Source organism: Pseudophryne corroboree, chromosome 6, assembly GCF_028390025.1.
Source record: "Pseudophryne corroboree isolate aPseCor3 chromosome 6, aPseCor3.hap2, whole genome shotgun sequence".
In the NCBI taxonomy this organism is placed as follows: Eukaryota; Metazoa; Chordata; class Amphibia; order Anura; family Myobatrachidae; genus Pseudophryne; species Pseudophryne corroboree.
The window spans coordinates 104891744-104918455 of NC_086449.1; the positions used below are offsets into that span (position 1 = coordinate 104891744).

Below are 26712 nucleotides of genomic sequence, written 5' to 3' on the forward strand. Positions count from 1 at the left end.
TATATATTATATAATGACGGACCTGCTGGACACTGTCAGCAGAATGCGTTTATAGAATAAAAACACCACACGACGAGTGTTTAACTTTTTCAGGCAGACAATCACAATATACTGGTGGTCACTGGTCACTGGTCAGTCACACTGGCAGTGGCACTCTGGCAGCAAAAGTGTGCACTGTTAATAAATATATGTACTCCTGCTATAACTGCTCCCCAGTCTCCCCCACAATTAAGCTGTGTGAGCAGTGAGCACTCAGCACAGTCAGATATACATAGATGATGCAGCACACTGAGGCTGAGCACAGATATGGTATACTGTGTATCGTTTTTTTTCAGGCAGAGAACGGATTATATTAAATAATAATAAAACTGCACTGGTGGTCACTGGTCAGTCACTAGTAAACTCTGCACTCTGAGTACTCCTAAGCTCCAGTAAATCAAGTGTCTCACTCTCACTATCTATTTCTATTCTAAACGGAGAGGACGCCAGCCACGTCCTCTCCCTATCAATCTCAATGCACGTGTGAAAATGGCGGCGACGCGCGGCTCCTTATATAGAATCCGAGCCTCGCGAGAATCCGACAGCGGGATGATGACGTTTGGGCGCGCTCGGGTTAACCGAGCAAGGCGGGAAGATCCGAGTCTGCCTCGGACCCGTGTAAAAAGCGTGAAGTTCGGGGGGGTTCGGTTTCCGAGAAACCGAACCCGCTCATCACTAATTATTTCCCGATCAGTCTTGCTACAGTAGCGCTAATAAATAACCCTGCGTTACGTATTAATAAGCAACCAAAGATCCCACGGAGAGACTGCTGAACTGTAACGTTATGTGGTGACTCAATATCTGTACACAGGGCGCCCCCAACTGGTCACGCCGTGCGCCTACAGCTCTGCCGGGACAGGGTGGGTGGCTCTGAAAAGAGCCTTTGGGGGGATAACAAGGAAGCAAGGCTGCTACGGCGGCTCTTCCATCACTTCTTGGCCGCAGCTTTCTTGGGCTTAGCTACCTTCTTGGCCGGGCTTTTGGCGGCTTTGGGCTTCGCCGCCTTCTTGGCCGGACTCTTGGCTGCTTTGGGCTTCGCCGCCTTCTTGGCCGGATTCTTGACCGCTTTCTTGGGCTTCGCGGCTTTAGGCTTCTTTGGGCTTTAGGCAGCAGCCGCTTTTGTGGGTTTCTTTACCTTCTTGGGGCTCTTGGCTGCACTCGGAGCTTTCTTGGGCTTCTTCGGGGACTTGGCCACTTTCTTTGCCGCTGGTTTCTTGGGCTTCAGGGCGGCCTTCTTGCTCTCCAGCTGATTCTTATTGAGCTTGAAGGAGCCGGAAGCGCCGGTGCCTTTCACCTGGGTGAGCGTTCCTTTGGTCACCAATCCTTTCACCCCCACTTTGATGCGACTGTTGTTCCTCTCCACATCGTAGCCTCCGGCAGCCAGTGCCTTCTTCAGGGCGGCAAGAGAAACTCCACTGCGCTCCTTGGAGGCGGCCACGGCCTTTAAGATCAGCTCGGAAACGCTGGGCCCGGAAGACTTGCCGCTTTTCTTGGCTCCCCCTGCAGCTTTCTTCGGCTGCCTCTTCTTTTTGGCTGCGCCCTCTGACGGCGGGACAGCGGCGACGGCTGGTGCAGTTTCTTCCATGTTAGCTCAACGTCACTTTAACCAACAAATGGTAATACAGCACAAGCCGCTCTCTGACGTCTTTTATATACGGTGCCTGCTGTGCTGTAATTGGCTGCTGAGCCTGGTGCGTTCTGTGCTCTCATTGGCGGAATAAGCAGTCTTTGTAAACCCTTCCCTGTCTGAGTGTAAGGGGAAATCTGCCCTCACCTTGTGTTTCCCTAACGCAGAAAAAGAGTCTTTTATAGGGCATGAGAAAAGCAGCGTGCCGCCTCTCTGCACCACACCAGTACTCCAAGGTCTCCCCTAGGCCTACACGGCCATTGCTAGCCAAGGCGCTGCAAAGAGACCCAGGAATAGCCGCTGTCAGCTTACTTACACCAGGCTGGATCTGTCCAGCATGTAACACATCTGTACTTTTCCGCGAGGCTAAAACGTCTGATTGGGGCATTTTTCTGTCCCCCTGGCACTACATGTAATGAAGGTGATCTGGGGCTCAGTCTGTGTAGGGGTGGCAGCATTTTAGAAGACATAAAGGTGATGGCTGGGCTCCTGTACACCCGGGTGGCTAGCACAGGCAGGTTGCCCCACAACGTATTGGCAGTCTTGTTTAGGAACTCTAGTTACTGTGACAAAAGAGAGATACCCAGCATAGTCAGCCACAGGTTATCCCTGCCTGTCTGAGATTCTCCCCGACGTGTAGAATGTTGGTGGCATTTTCCCCAAATGTTTATAAAATGACCCATACAGACATGACTGTACATTTATGCAAGATCGTTGTGTCAGAGTGAGGGCAATGGTGATCTGTTCCCATTACGAGTTCTCTTTTAAAAATCTGTTCACATTACGAGTCCTCTTTTAAAAATGCCAAAGTATGAGACTTTGGCATTTTTAAAAGAGGACATCGGAGCTCTATAAGAGTAATACTTCTATTCCTCCCATGTGGAATCATTATGAATATTTGTAAAATAAGAGGGAAAAAGTAGGAATATTAGGGAACATTAGGGGGATAATTAGAGAGACCACTTGTAATAGTGCTAGGTGAGAGGAATGGATGAAACGAGGATAAATAGGTGAAGGGTTTAGGATGGCAATGGGAAACCTAGCAGGTGCACAGGTGTGAGGAGGAGGAGGAGGAGGAGGAGGAGGAGGAGGAGGAGGAGGAGAAGAAGAATCATTACATGGCAAGTACTAATTGCAGAATAAAAGCAGTGGGTGCCATTTTCAAGAAAGTACATAATAGTCCGATGATTTAGGCATATAAATGGATGATAGACATATGTGCACACAATAGTTCTGGGGAGTAAATTTAACTGATGAAGCTTGCAGAATAAGAAGAGAGACAACAGTCACCCGAGGAGCACAGGTTCAACTAATCTTACTTTGTAAATGTACTACCGTGATAAAAGCAGGTGCTGCAGCTTCAGCTGTGAACGTCACTGACGGACAGCAGGAGAAAGATGCACCGAGACCACAAGGCTGAATGTCCAGAGCAGGCATTCCCAACCATGGTCTTCAAGGCACACTAACAGTGCAGATTTTAGTGAAATCCAGGCTGCAGCACAGATGATTAAATCAAAATAACTGAGCTACTAATTAAGTCACCTGTGCTGAAGCCTTGATATCACTAAAACCTGCACTGTTTAGTGTGTCTTGAGGACCGTGGTTGGGAATGCCTGGTGTATAGAAGAGGCGGCTGCGGACCGAAGCATCAGAACCTCTTGGGGAAACATTGTGTCAGTAGAGATCCACTGTGGATGCAAATTTGTGAGGAGAAGGGCAACGCAGAGTAACAGACCAGAGTTCAACGGCATTGACCAGTGATGGAAAGCACAGGTATAGACTAGGGCAGGTCAAGAGCAGTGTTGAGAGAAGATGATCGCCGTAGAGGAATGGAAGACAAATGAGGATGGACATGAGTTATGGACAAACAGAGATGATGACTGCTAACTGAAGGGCGTGGACCAGCAGCAAGTACCATCAAGGTCTGAACCTCATCCCCACCCAATGATGGCAGGCTGGAGTAGGGTTCTAGAGCAGTGGGAGTCTGCAAAGAAACTCCAGAGCAAGTAGGGAAACCACAGAACTCGATCTGTGCCACACCAGTGGCTTTCTGCGTCTCCAAGGATGGTATAAAAAGAAAGAAAGAACCAGTAAAAAAAGGCAGAAAGGCCCTGCTCCTTCTTACTATGGAATGTGTGCATTGATTAAATGTCCCCATATTACTAATTATTTCTCAGCGGTAAGTAATAGCACAGTGAGGAGTCATGGGTAGTAGCACACTCACGTTGGACTCTGGAGCAGACATTGTTGGCGTGCTGCACCATCAGAAGAGGTGATAGATTATTATTGAATTAGGATTGTTTTTAATTATTATTATTATTATTATTTCTTCACATAAACTATGGTAAATATATATTGGCCTTAAATCCCTATGGTCCCATTTAAGAGCCTAAACTCTATTATATTATCATAAGTATAACTTTTTCTCAATTCTTTAAGAGTGTAGTTTTTTTGGACCCCTCCCTCCTCCCCAAGAACAAGCAAAATGGATATCAATAAAATACATGTGCATAAATACAAATTCAGTGATTATAATAGGACAATGCACGATTGGCTGTACATGCAGGTCCTTTGGTTCTGTGTTTTATTTATTTATTTATTTATTTATTTATTTATTTTACATAGTTTCCACTGAGTAGTAGAATTGCCCATTTATGTAATCCAGATCTACAGTAGCCTTGTATTTTCTTCATGCAATGTCCCAGACATATAAGGTTTAGCTTGTGGTCTAAATGGATACATGTGCACAGATTGTATCCACAAATGTTTCAATAGGATAGTTACAATTGTATCATACTATAATACTGTCTCCCATTAGTATCAAATCGTTTCACACATGCAGAAGTTCTTTTCATACTCAATTTTAAAGCTACCATACTTACTATATGCTAGAAAATACATCATATGTATTTATGGGTTAATAATTAAACGATTGTTATTTTAGATCAAATAGTATGCAGATTGTTTTTTTTTTTTTTCTTACTGCAGTCATAAATTAATATCTCCCTGGAATTAGTAGGTATAGCTTGTGTATATATATATATATATATATATATATATATATATATAGTATTTACTCTTTTCTGTTAGTATAATACACATTCCGAAAATCTGATTATACTCAAATCTAAAGCTTCAGAATATGCTATGTAAGGGGGTATATATTTCTACTTTACAAGTACAATTGAGATGGGGAAAAAAGAGGAGAAACCAATTCTTGGCGGTCTTTTTGAAAAATCCAAGGTTTTGTCTAAACCAATCAGGTTGAAAGGCGTTTCTAAGTCCCCTAATCACAGGGCAGCAATGTGTATAAATAGAGCTGTAGAACGTCAGCTCTCCATCCATTCATGTACAGACGTTAGAGATGGCCAGGACCAAGCAAACAGCGCGTAAGTCCACTGGCGGCAAAGCTCCCCGCAAGCAGCTGGCGACCAAAGCCGCCCGGAAAAGCGCCCCAGCAACCGGCGGTAGTCATGGGCAAAGTGATTCACTGAACTGAGTTGAGACACATGACTCAGTTCAGTGAAGTGTCTCGAGTCAGTGTCTCGGCACATGAGTCATGACTCATTTGTAGTGGAATGTATTGCAGAGACTGCACATGAATCAGTGAGTTGCCAGTGCTGGCAGATCAGTGCTGGACTCATGAAGGGAGTTATTCAGCTGCAGTGATTGTGCAGTGTATCTGGGGGAGGCAGTTGCTTATGCACTGATTGTTAATAATATATTAACATAGATTCAGTGTTAAGTTGATATATTATTAATAACCACTTATTGCACACTAGTTACAGAATATGCACATTACTTCTGGCTGAGGAGAGAAAGCTTAACAGCCATGAAACACATCATTCAGTCTGTAACTAAACCAAATAAAAACATTTTTTTTTTACTTTGCATACTTTGCTAATTAGATAATTTTAGGTGGGCTTGTATTTATTATATTATCCACTATCTAGCCTCCAGGGAGTTTGCCACCCACAATCACATTGAGCAGGAACAGTGAGTTGAGAACACTGAGATGAGAGCCCTGTACCACAGGGGCTCCACCTCCTGCAGGCTTATGCTGCATGAATCAGATCCATCCACTGAGTCTACACAGTGTGCAACTGTCTCAACTCACTGGCAGACTCAGGATGAATCATGATTCATGACATGACTCAGGCACAGCAGCACAGCACTCACTGACTGGTGAGTCGTGACTGCTCCCTCCCCCCTCCCACTGGGTGTCACCTGGTATAGCCTCTGGCCAATCACAGCTAAAGACACACAGCAGAATACACTGACTGAAGGAGACACTGAGTTTCCTCCCTCTGGCTGAGAGAGGCTGCTGCTGCAGCTGTCTCGACTCATTAAACAGTGAGTGACTCGAATCATTCATACTTCCTGATGATTTGAGTCACTGTGTTGAGACAGTGAGTCAGTAGCCATCTCTAACCGGCGGTGTAAAGAAGCCTCACCGTTACCGACCCGGGACCGTTGCTCTTCGGGAGATCCGCCGCTACCAGAAGTCCACTGAGCTGCTGATCCGCAAGCTGCCCTTCCAGCGTCTGGTGCGTGAGATCGCCCAGGACTTCAAGACTGACCTGCGCTTTCAGAGCTCCGCCGTCATGGCCCTGCAAGAGGCCAGCGAGGCTTATCTGGTGGGGCTGTTCGAGGACACCAACCTGTGCGCTATCCACGCCAAGAGGGTGACCATCATGCCCAAAGACATCCAGCTGGCCGCAGGATCCGAGGGGAGAGGGCATAGATACTCGGCACTTCCTATACACGCAACAACACAAAGGCTCTTTTCAGAGCCACCAAGTCTTTCTAAACGAGCTGCAGCATAAGTTACCCCTCAATGTCGGAGTAACAGGATGCGGATGAATCCTCCGCTCTCCACCCATAGCAGCTTCAAATGACAGGCCAAATCTATGAAGTTTACATATATAGGCCCTCATTCCGAGTTGTTCGCTCGGTATTTTTCATCGCATCGCAATGAAAATCCGCTTAGTACGCATGCGCAATGTTCGCACTGCGACTGCGCCAAGTAACTTTGCTATGTAGAAAGTAATTTTACTCACGGCTTTTTCATCGCTCCGGCGATCGTAATGTGATTGACAGGAAATGGGTGTTACTGGGCGGAAACACGGCGTTTCAGGGGCGTGTGGCTGAAAACGCTACCGTTTCCGGAAAAAACGCAGGAGTGGCCGGAGAAACGGTGGGAGTGCCTGGGCGAACGCTGGGTGTGTTTGTGACGTCAAACAGGAACGACAAGCACTGAACTGATCGCACAGGCAGAGTAAGTCTGAAGCTACTCTGAAACTGCTAAGTAGTTAGTAATCGCAATATTGCGAATACATCGGTCGCAATTTTAAGAAGCTAAGATTCACTCCCAGTAGGCGGCGGCTTAGCGTGTGTAACTCTGCTAAATTCGCCTTGCGACCGATCAACTCGGAATGAGGGCCTTAATACGATAAGCAAGCCTTAAAGTGAATAATGGAATGTTGACTGTCAAAAATTAAATATTTGGACGGACTGGTTCACCGACAGTACATCGTTACTAATGTTCCGCCTAGATTCCCTTGTACAACCTATTTTCTTCAGCAGGGATAAGAGGCTATTGTTCTCACTTTTCCATGGTCAAATCATTTTATTTAATGCAGCTGTTTTCATCCTAGCTTTGTTACGTCACACAGAGAGAGTATGGTTTCTCTCATTATAAACTTTACACGGATCAGCTTCCCACTCCTATTAGCGGAAGGGGCCTCATTTGCAGCATGCAGATATTGCAAAGGGAATATTCAGACTATCGTTAGATTTCACCACAACTGACCAGGGCTCCTAAAGGGTAAGGGAGCGTTGTTACCTTTAGCGGTTGTATGGACGGGATGTGGAGAGGAAAGCGCGGCTAGCCCGTCAGATCTCGCTACAACACAAGCAATGACAGTACACACAGCTCTCCTGGGAAGATGTGGGTGGCTCTGAAAAGAGCCTTTGTGTTGTGTGCCGGGTACATAGTTTCTGTGGTGGAAGCTGCCAGCCTCGCATTACTTGCTCTTGGCCGGTTTGTGGCTCTCGGTCTTCTTGGGCAGCAGCACGGCCTGGATGTTGGGCAGAACGCCTCCCTGGGCGATGGTCACCCCACCGAGCAGCTTGTTGAGCTCTTCGTCGTTGCGCACAGCCAGCTGCAGGTGGCGGGGGATGATGCGGGTCTTCTTGTTGTCGCGGGCGGCGTTTCCGGCGAGCTCCAGGATCTCAGCCGTCAGGTACTCCAGCACCGCGGCCAGATAGACCGGGGCACCGGCTCCCACTCGCTCAGCATAGTTTCCTTTCCTCAGCAGACGGTGAACGCGACCGACTGGGAACTGGAGACCGGCCCTGGATGAGCGAGTCTTGGCCTTAGCCCGGGTCTTGCCGCCTTGTTTGCCTCTGCCGGACATGTTCAGTTCACAAAACAAAAAGTATCTTCCGACAACAAACTGAGAGGAAAAAATGTGAGACTGTAATACCGCCCTCCTCCTATATATACACTCAGAGAGGATCAACCGCGTGCTCTGTGATTGGTTTGCTTCCTAATGAACCAATGCAGCTCAAGTTTATCCACAGACCAATCCGCAATATGTAGTGAAGGGGGGGGGGGGTGTTAGGTACCTCCCAGTGTCACGTGACACTTCTACCCTATAGCGTTACCAGAAGCGGTGAATCTTCGTTTGCATAAGCTGTCTATAAATACAGCAACCCCGGGCTTTGTACCGCACAAATTTTCTGCGTTGTGTAAAAGGACAAGTGGGTGGTAAAAATGCCTGATCCAGCAAAGTCTGCTCCAGCGCCCAAGAAAGGCTCAAAGAAAGCCGTAACCAAGACCCGGAAGAAGCGTAGAAAGAGCAGGAAGGAGAGTTACGCCATTTACGTCTACAAGGTGCTGAAGCAGGTGCACCCTGACACCGGCATCTCCTCCAAGGCTATGGGCATTATGAACTCCTTTGTCAATGACATCTTTGAGCGCATTGCGGGGGAAGCTTCCCGCCTGGCTCACTACAATCACCTCCCGGGAGATCCAGACCGCCGTACGCCTGCTGCTGCCGGGAGAGTTGGCCAAGCACGCCGTGTCCGAGGGCACCAAGGCCGTCACCAAGTACACCAGCGCCAAGTAATCTCCCCTTCCTCTCCCACACGAACACAAAGGCTCTTTTAAGAGCCACCCACCTCCTCGCTAATCGGGCTGTAACTGTTATTATTTGCGCTGTGTCCTGTCTCCCTGAATTTGACTGAATCACAGTAATCTAGGCTGTGTTGTAGTTTCTCCATTCCTTATACATGTGCATCTTGTTAGTCGGATGCTGGGGAACTCCCCTCTAGTGTGCGAGCTAGTACAGACCCCCCTGTTGATGATTACTGCGTGCACAGCGACATTCTCTCCGCTCTCATGTACTGTAAAACACGTTCCAGATGTAGATCAGGTTTCTACAGAACTCGTCAAAGCTACAGATGCCAGGGCTTCTGAAAAGCCATAGAGAGCAGCAGAAACGCTGCCCGTGTAGTTGCTCTGTGACTAGCACATTATTTTCTGTCTGGCTCAAGTGATACAAACTGGATTGTTACCTTGTTAATATCGCTACTATCTCAGGCAGGATGACTTATTAAGCAACTTATTCTTGATAAACAGGTGGTTAAAAGTCGGTCTTCGAGATACTATGATATCGTTGCAAAAGTAACAACGGGATGCAAACTGCGGTGCCCCTGCTTGTACCTAGTCCATTATGACCTCACAAAATAGGATTCCCGTTTAGGCGCACACGTACCAGTGATGCTCGTTGCTGTAAAAACAGCTTCAATGGTTATTTGAGGAGTAGTAGTGATCCGGGTCGCAATGTGGGTGAGCTCTAAGGTACGGTTCAGCTGACCCAGTTGACATACTATTATTATTTACACCTAATATACAATATTATAAGACGGCGAGAGAACATAGCTGATACGCTGGCGCTCGCTAATTAGAGATCGAAGCGAACCGAGCCTGGGTGCCAGGAATACTTTTAGCTAGGGACACCTCAGAAGCGGCATGCCATTGGGGGAGTGTTCCCCTACCGGGTTTTGAATTGTCCACTCCGGTTAACTTGTTTTGACCCGCCGAATTTAGCTCGGCTCTCATTGGGCCATTCCGATGAATCGCCCTCCTAGCCCAAGGCGCTGGTGTGGGTCCGACTTAATAGCGATAAACACTCTATATGTATTTGGAAAATATATTATTTATCATTTCAGGGAGAATGAAATGTCACTACTTTTCGTTAATAGGTGTAAGACCTTTTACTATTTTACCCATACTCATTTTACTCTCGAAATGTGGGATCAAATGGATCCAATTATTTTTTTAAACATTTATATTAGATATCTGTTCACGGAAATGAATAGAGATGACGAAGAGAAAGCTGCCACTGTATTGCGGTGTGCTAAGTCAGAAAAGGCGGACTACCCAGGTCTCCGCCTCTCCGAGTTTTAGGTCCCCCATCAGGTCCGCTCTTCCTCTTAATAAAGGGCAGCTGTGAGGCGATCAGCTCATTCTTACTGATTGCAACTCGCAAGCTGTTTGAAGATGTCAGGAAGAGGCAAAGGTGGTAAGGGACTCGGGAAAGGAGGCGCTAAGCGCCACAGGAAGGTGCTGCGGGACAACATCCAGGGCATCACGAAGCCTGCCATTCGCCGTCTCGCTCGCAGAGGTGGCGTGAAGCGCATTTCTGGCCTCATCTACGAGGAGACCCGTGGGGTGCTGAAGGTCTTTCTAGAGAATGTGATCCGGGACGCCGTCACTTACACCGAGCACGCCAAGAGGAAGACTGTCACAGCTATGGATGTGGTCTATGCTCTCAAGCGCCAGGGCCGCACTCTGTATGGTTTTGGAGGTTAAGATCTGGCTCCTCTCTTTGGCTGATCTCCTTTCCCGAAACACGCTAACAAAAGGCCCTTTTAAGGGCCACCTAGAGTACTCCTGAAACGAGCTTTATGAACATGCTGCTTTTCAAGGGAAGCGTAATGTCAAAGTCAGTTCCACAATATTAACGATAGAAATACACTTCTTTCCCATTTACTAAGTCTCGCTGGATATTCAAATAATAGACGCCAGAAGTTGCCATTTACAATGCATAGACCATATAGAGCTAGAATTTTAGTCAATCTGGAATGGAAAAAGGCAGCAGCATAATTGCCTCTGTCCATTTGGATGATGCCTCCTTGTGTCTGAGTGGAATCGGTTCGATATTATGTTATGAAAAATTCTGAAGGATGTAGGTGTAATATACCGTGCATAGCCTGCGCAGGAGGTGCTGTAGCGGGGTACTCTTGATAAGATGTGGAGTTAAAACGTCACTTGTATTATGACGATGACATACTGACAGAATACATGTCCTAAAATTCAAGCATAGTGTATTAAGGCACAGCTGTGAATGTTTCTCCAAGTGTAGTTTATATATAATCTGTTACAACGACCTCTTGAACAATTAATAAGTAGGGAAGCTTACTTGCCAACGACTCTGATACAGGGGAATAGAAACTGCACAGAACCATTTGTCTCTACTGGAGGTTCTCTTTCTGGTATAGCAATCTCCCTGTTATTGTGTAGCTAGTGTTCTCAGAAAGTGCAAACAAACATTAAAAGGATACTTGCTTTTCAGCAGCTACCCTGCAGACTGTTCACAGGGAATGGTGAGTGTTCAAGTACACAGGAAGGAAGCATGCCGCTATTGTGAGCGGCCTGAGGTAGGAAGCAGGACATCCAGGTATTATTTCCCGATCAGTCTTGCTACAGTAGCGCTAATAAAGAACCCTGCGTTACGTATTAATAAGCAACCAAAAATCCCACGGAGAGACTGCTGAACTGTAACTTTATGGAGTGACTCAATATCTGTACACAGGGCGCCCCCAACTGGTCACGCCGTGCGCCTACAGCTCTGCCGGGACAGGGTGGGTGGCTCTGAAAAGAGCCTTTGGGGGGATAACAAGGAAGCGAGGCTGCTACGGCGGCTCTTCCATCACTTCTTGGCCGCAGCTTTCTTGGGCTTAGCTACCTTCTTGGCCGGGCTTTTGGCGGCTTTGGGCTTCGCCGCTTTCTTGGCCGGACTCTTGGCTGCTTTGGGCTTCGCCGCCTTCTTGGCCGGACTCTTGACCGCTTTCTTGGGCTTCGCGGCTTTAGGCTTCTTTGGGCTTTTGGCAGCAGCCGCTTTTGTGGGTTTCTTCACCTTCTTGGGGCTCTTGGCTGCACTCGGAGCTTTCTTGGGCTTCTTCGGGGAATTGGCCACTTTCTTTGCCGCTGGTTTCTTGGGCTTCAGAGCGGCCTTCTTGCTCTCCAGCTGATTCTTATTGAGCTTGAAGGAGCCGGTAGCGCCGGTGCCTTTCACCTGGGTGAGCGTTCCTTTGGTCACCAATCCTTTCACCCCCACTTTGATGCGACTGTTGTTCCTCTCCACATCGTAGCCTCCGGCAGCCAGTGCCTTCTTCAGGGCGGCAAGAGAAACTCCACTGCGCTCCTTGGAGGCGGCCACGGCCTTTAAGATCAGCTCGGAAACGCTGGGCCCGGAAGACTTGCCGCTTTTCTTGGCTCCCCCTGCAGCTTTCTTCGGCTGCCTCTTCTTTTTGGCTGCGCCCTCTGACGGCGGGACAGCGGCGACGGCTGGTGCAGTTTCTTCCATGTTAGCTCAACGTCACTTTAACCAACAAATGGTAATACAGCACAAGCCGCTCTCTGACGTCTTTTATATACGGTGCCTGCTGTGCTGTAATTGGCTGCTGAGCCTGGTGCGTTCTGTGCTCCCATTGGCGGAATAAGCAGCCCTTGTAAACTCTTCCCTGTCTGTGTGTAAGGGGAAATCTGCCCTCACCTTGTGTTTCCCTAACGCAGAAAAAGAGTCTTTTATTGGGCATGAGAAAAGCGGCGTGCAGCCTCTTTGCACCACACCAGTACTCCAAGGTCTCCCCTAGGCCTACACGGCCATTGCTAGCCTAGGCGCTGCAAAGAGACCCAGGAATAGCCCCTGTCAGCTTACTTACACCAGGCTGGATCTGTCCAGCATGTAACACATCTGTACTTTTCAGAAATAGGATAGTTACAATTGTATCATACTATAATACTGTCTCCCATTAGTATCAAATCGTTTCACACATGCAGAAGTTCTATTCATACTCAATTTTAAAGCTACCATACTTACTATATGCTAGAAAATACATAATATGTATTTATGGGTTAATAATGAAACGATTGTTATTTTAGATCATATAGTATGCAGATTGTTTTTTTTTTTTTTTTTTCTTACTGCAGTCATATATTAAGATCTCCCTGGAATTAGTAGGTATAGCTTGTAAGTATATATAATAGTATTTACTCTTTTCTGTTAGTATAATACGCATTCCGAAAATCTGATTATACTCAAATCTAAAGCTTCAGAATATGCTATGTAAGGGGGTATATATATTTCTACTTTACAAGTACAATTGAGATGGGGGAAGAAAAAAAAGGAGAAACCAATTCTTGGCGGTCTTTTTGAAAAATCCATGGCTTTGTCTAAACCAATCAGGTTGAAAGGCGTTTCTAAGTCCCCTAATCACAGGGCAGCAATGTGTATAAATAGAGCTGTAGAACGGCAGCTCTCCATCATTTCATTCTACAGACGTTAGAGATGGCCAGGACCAAGCAAACAGCGCGTAAATCCACTGGCGGCAAAGCGCCCCGCAAGCAGCTGGCAACCAAAGCCGCCCGGAAGAGCGCCCCAGCTACCGGCGGTGTAAAGAAGCCTCACCGTTACCGACCAGGGACCGTTGCTCTTCGGGAGATCCGCCGCTACCAGAAGTCCACTGAGCTGCTGATCCGCAAGCTGCCCTTCCAGCGTCTGGTGCGTGAGATCGCCCAGGACTTCAAGACTGACCTGCGCTTCCAGAGCTCCGCCGTCATGGCCCTGCAAGAGGCCAGCGAGGCTTATCTGGTGGGGCTCTTCGAGGACACCAACCTGTGCGCCATCCACGCCAAGAGGGTGACCATCATGCCCAAAGACATCCAGCTGGCCCGCAGGATCCGGGGGGAGAGGGCATAGATACTCGGCACTTCCTATACACGCAACAACACAAAGGCTCTTTTCAGAGCCACCAAGTCTTTCTAAACGAGCTGCAGCATAAGTCACCCCTCAGTGTCCACCCATAGCAGCTTCAAATGACAGGCCAAATCTATGAAGTTTACATATATAATACGATAAGCAAGCCGCAAAGTGAATAATGGAATGTTGACTATCAAAAATTAAATATTTGGACGGACTGGTTCACCGACAGTACATCGTTACTAGTGTTCTGCCTAGATTCCCTTGTTAAACCTGTTTTCTCTGACGTCCTAGTGGATGCTGGGAACTCCGTAAGGACCATGGGGAATAGCGGCTCTGCAGTAGACTGGGCACAAAAGTAAAGCTTTAGGACTACCTGGTGTGCACTGGCTCCTCCCCCTATGACCCTCCTCCAAGCCTCAGTTAGATTTTTGTGCCCGGCCGAGAAGGGTGCACACTAGGGGCTCTCCTGAGCTTCTTAGTGAAAGTTTAGTTTTAGGTTTTTTATTTTCAGTGAGACCTGCTGGCAACAGGCTCACTGCATCGAGGGACTAAGGGGAGAAGAAGCGAACTCACCTGCGTGCAGAGTGGATTGGGCTTCTTAGGCTACTGGACACCATTAGCTCCAGAGGGACCGAACACAGGCCCAGCCTCGGAGCTCGGTCCCAGAGCCGCGCCGCCGGCCCCCTTACAGAGCCAGAAGCAAGAAGAGGTCCGGAAAATCGGCGGCAGAAGACATCCTGTCTTCACCAAGGTAGCGCACAGCACTGCAGCTGTGCGCCATTGCTCCTCAGCACACTTCACACTTCGGTCATTGAGGGTGCAGGGCGCTAGGGGGGGGCGCCCTGAGCAGCAATAAAAACACCTTGGCTGGCGAAAATACATCACATATAGCCCCCAGGGCTATATGGATGAATTTTAACCCCTGCCAGATTCCACAGAAAAACGGGAGAAAAGGCCGCCGAGAAGGGGGCGGAGCCTATCTCCTCAGCACACTGGCGCCATTTTCTCTCACAGCTCCGTTGGAGGGAAGCTCCCTGGCTCTCCCCTGCAGTTACTACACTACAGAAAGGGGTTAAAAAAGAGAGGGGGGCACTAATTAGGCACAGTATAACAATACAGCAGCTATAAGGGGAAAAACACTTATATAAGGTTATCCCTGTATATATATATAGCGCTCTGGTGTGTGCTGGCATACTCTCCCTCTGTCTCCCCAAAGGGCTAGTGGGGTCCTGTCCTCTATCAGAGCATTCCCTGTGTGAGTGCTGTGTGTCGGTACGTTGTGTCGACATGTATGAGGAGGAAAATGAGGTGGAGGCGGAGCAATTGCCTGTAACAGAGATGTCACCCCCTAGGGAGTCGACATCTGAGTGGATGAGCTTATGGAAGGAATTATGTGAGTCAGCTCTTTACAAAAGATTGATGACATGAGACAGCCGGCGACTCAGCCTGTGCCTGTCCAGGTGTCTCAAAAGCCATCAGGGGCTCTAAAACGCCCGTTACCGCAGATGGCAGATACAGACGCCGACACGGATACTGACTCCAGTGTCGACGATTAAGAGACGAATGTGACTTCCAGTAGGGCCACACGTTACATGATTGAGGCTATGGAAAATGTTTTTACACATTTCTGATAATACCAGTACCACTAAAAAGGGTATTATGTTGGGTGAGAAAAAACTGCCTGTAGTTTTTCCTGCATCTGAGGAATTAAATGAAGTGTGTGATGATGCGTGGGTTTCCCCCGATAAAAACTGTTAATTCCTAAAAAGTTATTAGCATCATACCCCTTCCCGCCAGAGGATAGGGCACGTTGGGAAACACCCCCTAGGGTGAATAAAGCGCTCACACGCTTGTCTAAACAGGTGGCACTACCGTCCCCGGATACGGCCGCCCTTAAGGAACCTGCTGACAGAAAGCAGTAAAATATCCTAAAATGTATATACACTCACACGGGTGTGATACTGCGACCAGCAATCGCCTCAGCCTGGATGTGCAGTGCTGGGGTGGCTTGGTTGGATTCCCTGACTGACAATATTGATACCCTAGATAGGGACAGTATATTACTGACTATAGAGCATTTAAATGATGCATTTCTATATATGCGTGATGCACAGAGGGATATTTGCCGACTGGCATCAAGAGTAAGTGCGCTGTCCATTTCTGCCAGAAGAGGGTTATGTACAAGACAGTGTCAGGTGATGCTGATTCCAAAAGGCATATGGAAGTATCGCCTTATAAAAGGGAGGAGTTATTTGGGGTAGGTCTAACAGACCTGGTGGCCACGGCAACGGCTGGAAAATCCACATTTTTACCCCAGGTAGCCTCTCAACATAAGAAGACGCCGTATTATCAGGCGCAGTCCTTTGGGCCCCATAAGGGCAAGCGGGCAAAAGGCTCCTCATTTCTGCCCCGTGGCAGAGGGAGAGGAAAAAGGCTGCAGCAAACAGCCAGTTCCCAGGAACAGAAGCCTTCTCCCGTTTTCTGCCAAGTCCTCAGCATGACGCTGGGGCTTTACAAGCGGACTCAGGCACGGTGGGGGCCCGTCTCAAAAATTTCAGCGTGCAGTGGGCTCACTCACAGGGGACCCCTGGATCCTTCAGGTGGTATCTCAGGGGTACAAATTGGAATTCGAGACGTCTCCCCTTCGCCGTTTTCCTAAAGTCTGCTTTACCGACGTCTCCCTCCGACAGGGAGGCGGTATGGGAAGCCATTCACAAGCTGTATTCCCAGCAGGTGATAATCAAGGTACCCCTCCTACAACAGGGAAAGGGGTATTATTCCACGCTGTTTGTGGTACCGAAGCCGGACGGCTCGGTGAGACCTAATTTAAATCTGAAATCCTTGAACACTTACATACAAAGGTTCAAATTCAAGATGGAGTCACTCAGAGCGGTGATGGCAAACCTGGAAGAAGGGGATTATATGGTGTCTCTGGACATCAAGGATGCTTATCTCCATGTCCCAATTTACCCTTCTCACCAAGGGTACCTCAGGTTTGTGGTACAGAACTGTCACTATCAGTTTCAGACGCTGCCGTTTGGTTTGTCCACGGCACCCCGGGTCTTTACCAAAGTAATGGCCGAAATGATGATACTCCTTCGAAGGAAGGGAGTTTTAATTATCCCTTACTTGGACGATCTCCGGATAAGGGCAAGATCCAGGGAACGGTTGGTAGTCAGGGTAGCACTATCTCAAGTAGTGTTGCGGCAGCACGGTTGGATTCTTAATATTCCAAAATCGCAGCTGATCCCGACGACACGTCTTCTATTCCTAAGGATGATCCTGGACACAGTCCAGAAAAAGGTGTTTCTCCAGGAGGAGAAAGCCAGGGAGTTATCCGAACTAGTCAGAAACCTCCTAAAACCAGGCCAAGTGTCAGTGCAGCAGTGCACAAGGGTCCTGGGAAAAATGGTGGCTTCCTACGAAGCAATTCCATTCGGCAGATTCCACGCAAGAACTTTCCAGTGGGACCTGCTGGAAAAGTGGTCCGGATCGCATCTTCAGATGCATCAGCGGATAACCCTGTCACCAAAGACAAGGGTGTCTCTCCTGTGGTGGTTGCAGAGTGCTCATCTTCTAGAGGGCGCAGATTCGGCTTTCAGGACTGGGTCCTGGTGACCACGGATGCCAGCCTGCGAGGCTGGGGAGCAGTCACACAGGGAAGAAATTTCCAGGGCTTGTGGTCAAGCCTGGAGACATCACTTCACATAAATATCTTGGAGCTAAGGGCCATTTACAATGCCCTAAGCCAAGCAAGACCTCTACTTCAAGGTCAGCCGGTGCTGATCCAGTCGGACAACATCATGGCAGTCGCCCACGTAGAGAAGCTGCAAGGATTTTTCGCTGGGCGGAAAATCATGTGATAGCATTGTCAGCAGTTCATTCCGGGAGTGGACAACTGGGAAACAGACTTCCTCAGCAGAAGTCTTCCACATAATTGTAAACCGTTGGGAAAAACCAAAGGTGGACATGATGGCGTCCCGCCTAAACAAAAAATTGGACAGGTATTGCGCCAGGTCAAGGGACCCTCAGGCAATAGCTGTGGACGCTCTGGTAACACCGTGGGTGTACCAGTCAGTGTATGGGTTCCCTCCTCTTCCTCTCTTACCAAAAGTATTGAGAATTATAAGACGGAGGGGAGAAAGAACTATACTCGTGGCTCCGGATTGGCCAAGAAGGACTTGGTACCCGGAACTTCAAGAGATGCTCACGGAGGACCCGTGGCCTCTACTTCTAAGAAGGGACCTGCTCCATCAAGGACCCTATCTATTCCAAGACTTACCGCGGCTGCGTTTGACGGCAGGGCGGTTGAACGCCGGATCCTGAAGGAAAAAGGCATTCCGGATGAAGTCATCCCTACCCTGATCAAAGCCAGGAAGGATGTAACCGCAAAGCATTATCACCGCATTAGGCGAAAATATGTTGCGTGGCCCCGATGGAGGAATTTCAACTAGGTCGATTCCTGCATTTCCTGCAAACAGGAGTGTCTAGGGGCCTAAAATTGGGGTCCATTAAGGTTCAAATTTCGGCCCTGTCAATTTTCTTCCAGAAAGAACTAGCTTCAGTTCCTGAAGTTCAGACGTTTGTAAAAGGGGTACTGCATATACAGCCTCCTTTTGTGCCTCCAGTGGCACCTTGGGATCTCAATGTAGTTGTGGGGTTCCTAAAGTCACAATGGTTTGAACCACTTGAATCTGTGGAGTTAAAATATCTCACATGGAAAGTGGTCATGCTGTTGGCCCTGGCCTAGGCCAGGCGCGTGTCAGAATTGGCGGCTTTATCCTGTAAAAGCCCTTATCTGATCTTCCATTCAGACATGGCGGAATTGAGGACTCGTCCTCATTTTCTCCCTAAGGTGGTTTCAGCGTTTCATCTGGACCAACCTATTGTGGTACCTGCGGCTACTAGTGACTTGGAGGACTCCAAGTTGTTGGACATAGTCAGGGCCCTGAAAATATATGTTTCCAGGACGGCTGGAGTCAGAAAATCTGACTCGCTGTTTATCCTGTATGCACCCAACAAGCTGGGTGCTCCTGCTTCTAAGCAGACTATTGCTCGTTGGATTTGTAATACAATTCAGCTTGCACATTCTGTGGCAGGCCTGCCACAGCCAAAATCTGTAAAAGCCCATTCCACATGGAAGGTGGGCTCATCTTGGGCGGCTGCCCGAGGGGTCTCGGCTTTACAACTTTGCCGAGCAGCTATTTGGTCAGGGGCAAATACGTTTGCTAAATTCTACAAATTTGATAACCTGGCTGAGGAGGACCTGGAGTTCTCTCATTCGGTGCTGCAGAGTCATCCGCACTCTCCCGCCCGTTTGGGAGCTTTGGTATAATCCCCATGGTCCTTACGGAGTTCCCAGCATCCACAAGGACGTCAGAGAAAATAAGAATTTACTTACCGATAATTCTATTTCTCGTAGTCCGTAGTGGATGCTGGGCGCCCATCCCAAGTGCGGATTGTCTGCAATACTTGTACATAGTTATTGTTAACTAAATCGGGTTATTTTTGTTGTGAGCCATCTATCCAGAGGCTCCTCTGTTATCATGCTGTTAACTGGGTTCAGATCACAGGTTGTACGGTGTGATTGGTGTGGCTGGTATGAGTCTTACCCGGGATTCATAAATCCTTCCTTATTGTGTACGCTCGTCCGGGCACAGTATCCTAACTGAGGCTTGGAGGAGGGTCATAGGGGGAGGAGCCAGTGCACACCAGGTAGTCCTAAAGCTTTACTTTTGTGCCCAGTCTCCTGCGGAGCCGCTATTCCCCATGGTCCTTACGGAGTTCCCAGCATCCACTACGGACTACGAGAAATAGAATTATCGGTAAGTAAATTCTTATTTTCTTCAGCAGGGATAAGAGGCTATTGTTCTCACTTTTCAATGGTCAAATAGTTTTATTTAATGCAGCTGTTTTCATCCTAGCTTTGTTACGTCACACGGAGAGAGAATATGGTTTCTCCCTCTATATACTTTACACGGATCAGCTTCCCACTCCTATAAGCGGAAGGGGCCTCATTTGCAGCATGGTTATTGCAAAGGGAATATTCAGACTATCGTTAGATTTCACCACAACTGACCAGGGCTCCTAAAGGGTAAGGGAGCGTTTATACCTTTAGCGGTTGTATGGACGGGATGTGGAGAGGAAAGCGCGGCTAGCCCGTCAGATATCGCTACAACACAAGCAATGGCAGTACACACAGCTCTCCTGGGAAGACGTGGGTGGCTCTGAAAAGAGCCTTTGTGTTGTGTGCCGGGTGCATCGTTTCTGTGGTGGAAGCTGCCAGCCTCACATTACTTGCTCTTGGCCGGTTTGTGGCTCTCGGTCTTCTTGGGCAGCAGCACGGCCTGGATGTTGGGCAGAACGCCAAGAACTCCCTGGGCGATGGTCACCCCACCGAGCAGCTTGTTGAGCGCTTCGTCGTTGCGCACAGCCAGCTGCAGGTGGCGGGGGATGATGCGGGTCATCTTGTTGTCGCGGGCGCACAGTTTCCTTTCCTCAGCAGACGGTGAACGCGACCGACTGGGAACAGGAGACCGGCCCGGGATGAGCGAGTAGGGATGGACATCGAATCACGATGGTTTGCAACCATCAATGTTTTTGTTCTGATGTTAGTGTTTTATGGCGGCATTCCGATGTTTGCCGCCATCGAATGGAAAGAATGTGATGGTCTTCCGATGGTTACCTTACTTAAATTGCGCTGCCTCTGCTCCTGTATTGCTGCTGTCCCTGCATCGGGGAAACAGCTTGGTGACCTATTGGAGGTTGTCTCTGTGCCTCCAACGTGACGCTCTTGGTCCCTCCCCTCTCCCAGGCTGCTGCTAGGCAACAGAGCAGATGGCTTGCTGTGATTGGCTCTCTGACACTCTGAGAACCAATCAGGGCACAGCTCTTGACACTGCAGCAGCAGCAATGAGGAGCTGGCTGTATCACTCTACTCACTGTCCGTGGCGTCAATTCAGATAACTGGCAGTGGCATCACTTACTGTAGGTTACTGTAACGGTGGCTGTGTCCATGCTGAAACCGCTCCGCCTCCTCTTGTAATAGCCTGTCTCCGGTCTGGGCCCCTTCCTCAGTACTACACCTAGCCCGCCCCCAGTCCCACCTCTAGCCCGCCCCCATTAAGCAACTGTGCGGCCTATTGCGCTTGCGCAAACTAAGAAAATTGCGCATGCGCAAACATCGTGATGGATTTTCCATCGAATGCTTTTAATGTGATGGTTAACTACTATCACATTGGAACATTCGATGGTGGAAGCCCATCCACCATTCGATGATGGGCTTCCGATGTCCATCCCTATGAGCGAGTCTTGGCCTTAGCCCGTGTCTTGCCGCCTTGTTTGCCTCTGCCGGACATGTTCAGTTCACACAGCAAATAATTGCTTCTAACAAACTGAGAGGAAATGTGAGCCTGTAATACCGCCCTCCTCCTATATATACACCCAGAGAGGGTCGACCGCGTGCTCTGTGATTGGTTTGCTTACAAATGAACTAATGCAGCTCCAGTTTATCCACAGACCAATCCGCAATATGTAGTGTGGGGGGTTAGCTACCACTCAGCGTCACGTGACACTTCTACCCTATAGTGTTACCAGAAGAGGCGAAGCCTCATTTGCATAAGATGCCTATAAATAGAGCAACCCCGGGGGTTGTATGGCACAGATTCTCTCTGCTTTGTGTAGAAGAAGTGAGTGGTGAAAATGCCTGATCCAGCAAAGCCGGCGCCCAAGAAAGGCTCAAAGAAAGCCGTAACCAAGACTCAGAAGAAGGATGGGAAGAAGCGTAGAAAGAGCAGGAAGGAGAGTTACGCCATTTACGTCTACAAGGTGCTGAAGCAGGTGCACCCTGACACCGGCATCTCCTCCAAGGCTATGGGCATCATGAACTCCTTTGTCAATGACATCTTGAGCGCATTGCGGGGGAAGCTTCCCGCCTGGCTCACTACAACAAGCGCTCCACCATCACCTCCCGGGAGATCCAGACCGCAGTACGTCTGCTGCTGCCGGGAGAGCTGGCCAAGCACGCCGTGTCCGAGGGCACCAAGGCCGTCACCAAGTACACCAGCGCCAAGTAGTTTCCCTTCCTTCTCCGATCCATCAACACAAAGGCTCTTTTAAGAGCCACCCACCTCTCTCTCTAATCGGGCTGAAACTGTAAATCGGGGTAATAGATAGGCATTATGTAGCAGATGTCGCCGTTAGTGCTTAGAAAAAGCAATCCATAGAGCAGTGACCGACCGTGTAGTTTCTGCAGAACTAGAGAATGATTGTGTCTCATTGAAATGTTACACAGTATCATTAGATTGCAGCAATTGTGTTACTATCACCCTGATGATCACAGATGCTACAGGGTCGTTGGTCTCTCAAGATGCCCTGTGTAGTGTGCTACTGTTACTGTATCATCGCACCTTAACACCAGGATGCAAACTCCGGTATCAGTGCAGGTATATTCTACCCAATCCATTCTTAGACACCCGTTTCCGAGAGCTTGGTGATCATACAATGCTTGCTCAGGCACACATGCCTGCCTTGCTCAGCAGAATAACAGAGATACAGGGGCGGCTGAGCAGCAGTGTTCCGGATCGGGACTGGAGGAGAGACCGAAGCGCAGAGCTGGCACGCAGACCGAGCCCGGGAGCCAGGCAACTTTTAGCCTTTACAGTGACTAGTCAGGAGCGGCAAGGCATTGAGGTGATTTTGTTTTGTCCCGCCGAAATCTGGTCGACACTCATGGGTCGATTTTGAATATTCCTCTTCCTATCTGAAGGCGGATGTGTGCGGGACATTTGCTGTTCCAATACACGCGTTCTGTATTTGGGAAATATATCGGGTACATTGAAAAAATAAAGTCAAAACAGTAAGGCATGTATTATGTCTGTTGTGCTCATCAGAGTTCGGCTTCATAACTATTATGATAGCCGTTAAAACATCAATGAATCACATGGGGATAAGATAATAGATATGTGATACTCTATAGCTAGAAATGAGCTTCTGCCCCTAAACTGATCGCTAAAAAGTAACTTTTTAAAAACGTTATCTTTTACTTATCTAACCTTTAATGCCTCCATTCCAGGTTCATTACACCGAGAGGACGTATTGTATTGGAGTGGATAGACTATTAACTCCTATTTTTTAAATATTTCAAGCTGTTCTACTTTTTCCACATGTCCACACATAAAGTTTAGTAGAACATATGTATAATATATATATATATATATATATATATATTCACTGCTCAAAAAAATAAAGGGAACACAAAAATAACACATCCTAGATCTGAATGAATGAAATATTCTTATTAAATACTTTGTTCTTTACATAGTTGAATGTGCTGACAACAAAATCACACAAAAATTATCAATGGAAATCAAATTTATTAACCCATGGAGGTCTGGATTTGGAGTCACCCTCAAAATTAAAGTGGAAAAACACACCACAGGCTGATCCAGCTTTGATGTAATGTCCTTAAAACAAGTCAAAATGAGGCTCAGTAGTGTGTGTGCCTCCACGTGCCTGTATGACCTCCCTACAACCCACACAAGTGGCTCAGATAGTGCAGCTCATCCAGGATGGCACATCAATGCGAGCTGTGGCAAGAAGGTTTGCTGTGTCTGTCAGCGTAGTGTTCAGAGCATGCAGGCGCTACCAGGAGACAGGCCAGTACATCAGGAGACGTGGAGGAGGCCGTAGGAGGGCAACAACCCAGCAGCAGGACCGCTACCTCCGCCTTTGTGCAAGGAGGAACAGGAGGAGCACTGCCAGATCCCTGCAAAATGACCTCCAGCAAGCCACAAATGTGCATGTGTCTACTCAAACGATCAGAAACAGACTCCATGAGGGTGGTATGAGGGCCCGACGCCCACAGGTGGGGGTTGTGCTTACAGCCCGACACCGTGCAGGACGTTTGGCATTTGCCAGAGAACACCAAGATTGGCAAATTCGCCACTGGTGCCCTGTGCTCTTCACAGATGAAAGCAGGTTCTCACTGAGCACATGTGACAGACGTGACAGAGTCTGGAGATGCCAAGGAGAACGTTCTGCAGACTGCAACATCCTCCAGCATGACCGGTTTGGTAGTGGGTCAGTAATGGTGTGGGGTGCCATTTCTTTGGGGGGCCGCACAGCCCTCCATGTTCTCGCCAGAGGTAGCCTGACTGCCATTAGGTACCGAGATGAGATCCTCAGACCCCTTGGGAGACCATATGCTGGTGCGGTTGGCCCTGGGTTCCTCCTAATGCAAGACAATGCTAGACCTCATGTGGCTGGAGTGTGTCAGCAGTTCCTGCAAGACGAAGGCATTCCCCGCCCATTCCCCAGACCTGAATCCAATTGAGCACATCTGGGACATCATGTCTCGCTCCATCCTCCACAGACTGTCCAGGAGTTGGCGGATGCTTTAGTCCAGGTCTGGGAGGAGATCCCTCAGGAGACCATCCACCACCTCATCAGGAGCATGCCCAGGCGTTGTAGGGAGGTCATACAGGCACGTGGAGGCCACACACACACTACTGAGACTCATTTTAACTTGTTTTAAGGACATTACATCAAAGTTGGATCAGCCTGTAGTGTGTTTTTCCACTTTAATTTTGAGGGTGACTCCAAATCCAGACCTCCATGGGTTAATAAATGTGATTTTCATTGATAGTTTTTGTGTGATTTTGCTGTCAGCACATTCAACTGTGTAAAGAACAAAGTATTTTTTAAGAATATTTCATTCATTCAGATCTAGGATGTGTTATTTCAGTGTTCCCTTTATTTTTTTGAGCAGTGTATATATATATATATATATATATATATATATATATATATATATATATATACATTTGCTATTTATTTATATATGCCAGGCATCGTCATTACTGATAGAAAACAAAAGCGTATGTCAATCAATCTCTGTTATCCGTGCAATTCATGGTAACATTGCAGCTTGAATCTCTTCTGAGTGCAGATGTATCTATAGTATGTGATAGTTCAATACTATTGTTGCAGCACAGTGATAGTAACAGTTTATATATCAGTCGTTAAAGAATTGACGTTATTGTTATTATGTTGTGACTACTCAAACACACCTCACCCTGTAGCTGAAAGGATTGATTGATTGATTGATTGATTGATTGATTGATTGATTGATTGATTTATAGTACGCATATCAGGATTTCCTTGAACGTCTCGTAGCATATTATTTACATTATAATATGTGTATGAATATGCTTCTAAAACATTAATATGAAATATAGCAATTAAAAAAAAACTATATACGGAACTCTGCAGTTATTTAAACATTGTGATTGGCAGTACGGTAGCCTAATTGCTGAGGTGAACGTGTATCAAACAGCTCAGTGCAATGAATAACCAGAAATACATTAGAAATCCTAAACTGTGCTGCTGTGCAACGTTTGGGGCGTGCCTGTGAAAGAAAGGAAAGGCAATACATGACTCCTCCTGCCAAGGTTCTCACAGTCACCCATCAGGTCCGCTCTTCCCCTTAATAAAGGGCAGCTAAGTGAGGCGTTACTTATTCTCACTGATCGCAATCCGTTTGAGAAGATGTCAGGCAGAGGCAAAGGCGGAAAGGGGCTCGGGAAAGGAGGTGCTAAGCGTCACAGGAAGGTTCTCCAAGATAACATCCAGGGCATAACAAAGCCTGCCATCCGCCGTCTAGCACGAGAAGGAGGCGTGAAGCGCATCTCTGGCCTCATCTATGAGGAGACCCGCGGGGTGCTGAAAGTGTTTCTGGAGAACGTGATCCGGGACGCCGTCACTTACACCGAGCACGCCAAGAGGAAGACTGTCACCGCTATGGATGTGGTCTATGCTCTCAAGCGCCAGGGACGCACTCTGTATGGATTCGGAGGCTGAACACTGAGGCGCATCTAATACCATCACTCACTCGCACACAAAGGCCCTTTTCAGGGCTGCCCATCCTTTGTTCGTCAGGAGGCTTGCCACCTAGCAACAGCTGGTGGGTTAGGTGCAAGCCTCCCTGACGATCGCTGGAAAGGTATAGTGAAAGAAAACTTTCACTTACCTTTCCACAGAGCCGGCCCTAACCTATACGATGCCCTAGGCAAGATTTTGGCTGGTACCCCCTAGCACCGCCGCTAGTTCTGCAGGACATGCCTGGCATGAGTCAGCTGGCAGCTCTGCTAATGTTGGGGCGCCATTTGTTTATGAAAATGCATCTTATTTGCATTACTGTATGGCTAGGATGCACAAACAGCTTTTGTTGATTAAAATGATATGCAGCATGCCTATATTCTGTGTGCGACTGCGGCTGTATCTGCATACGAAATGCTACATTACAGTGATTTCCACAGAATATAGGCATGCCGCATATCATTTTAATCAGCAGAAGCTGCTGGTGCCCCTAAGCATACCAAATGCCCTAGGCATTTGCCTAGTTTGCCTATGCCTATGACCGGCTCTGCCTTTCCACAGCCTAGGGCGAGCGGGGACAGAGCCGTGGGTAGCGGCCGCTCCCGAACCTGTTCGCGCGCGTGAACTGCTGGGCATGCGCGCACCATATAAGGTGCTAGGCCCCACCCCCAGATTTAGATTTTACCTCAGCGCTGCAGGATGGAGGACACAGTGTCTGTGTCAGCCACAGACACCCTGATAGTGTCCCCACAGCGCAGCAAAAGAGGCAGGCAGCCTTCTAGGAAGGGCCTAGAAAAAGCTGCTAACACAACAACTTCCTCAGATGAGGATATTATATTTAAAAGAAGAAAAATTATTAACCCTGTCAGGTCGGATGACAACAGGGACAGCTCTGAGGAGGGAGAAGTCAGTCAGAATGCTGAGACTCATTCTCCTCCTGCATATTCTCAGAGTGGTAAGAAAGTGCACAAGTAAAAAGAAACACACTGACCATGTTTCTTCTAGAGATGCTTGTTCAGGTAAAAATATATTTTTCCCAGGTATTGCCAATGCTTGGAATACCTCTAAGGGCCATAGCAAACCCCTCTCTCCTGCCCACAGCCGACATACATT

At 48.0% G+C, this 26712-nt stretch overlaps 3 protein-coding genes and 1 pseudogene across 3 annotated transcripts; 1 reads left to right on the forward strand and 3 right to left on the reverse strand.

Moving 5' to 3' along the window:
- Window positions 1-967: 967 nt before the first annotated feature.
- Window positions 968-1624, reverse strand: LOC134934406 (histone H1C-like; annotated as a pseudogene).
- A 6068-nt stretch (window positions 1625-7692) lies between these two features.
- Window positions 7693-8085, reverse strand: LOC134934407 (histone H2A type 1-like). Its single transcript, XM_063929851.1, has one exon. It carries the CDS (start codon window positions 8083-8085, stop codon window positions 7693-7695), a length of 393 nt encoding a protein of 130 aa, XP_063785921.1.
- A 2150-nt stretch (window positions 8086-10235) lies between these two features.
- On the forward strand, window positions 10236-25581 carry LOC134934408 (uncharacterized). Its single transcript, XM_063929852.1, has 5 exons — window positions 10236-10528; window positions 13269-13713; window positions 20061-20184; window positions 20338-20472; window positions 25217-25581. The coding sequence occupies exons 1-5, from the start codon at window positions 10236-10238 to the stop codon at window positions 25579-25581; spliced, it is 1362 nt and encodes a 453-aa protein (XP_063785922.1).
- On the reverse strand, window positions 11668-12324 carry LOC134933585 (histone H1C-like). Its single transcript, XM_063928910.1, has one exon. It carries the CDS (start codon window positions 12322-12324, stop codon window positions 11668-11670), a length of 657 nt encoding a protein of 218 aa, XP_063784980.1.
- Window positions 25582-26712: the final 1131 nt, after the last annotated feature.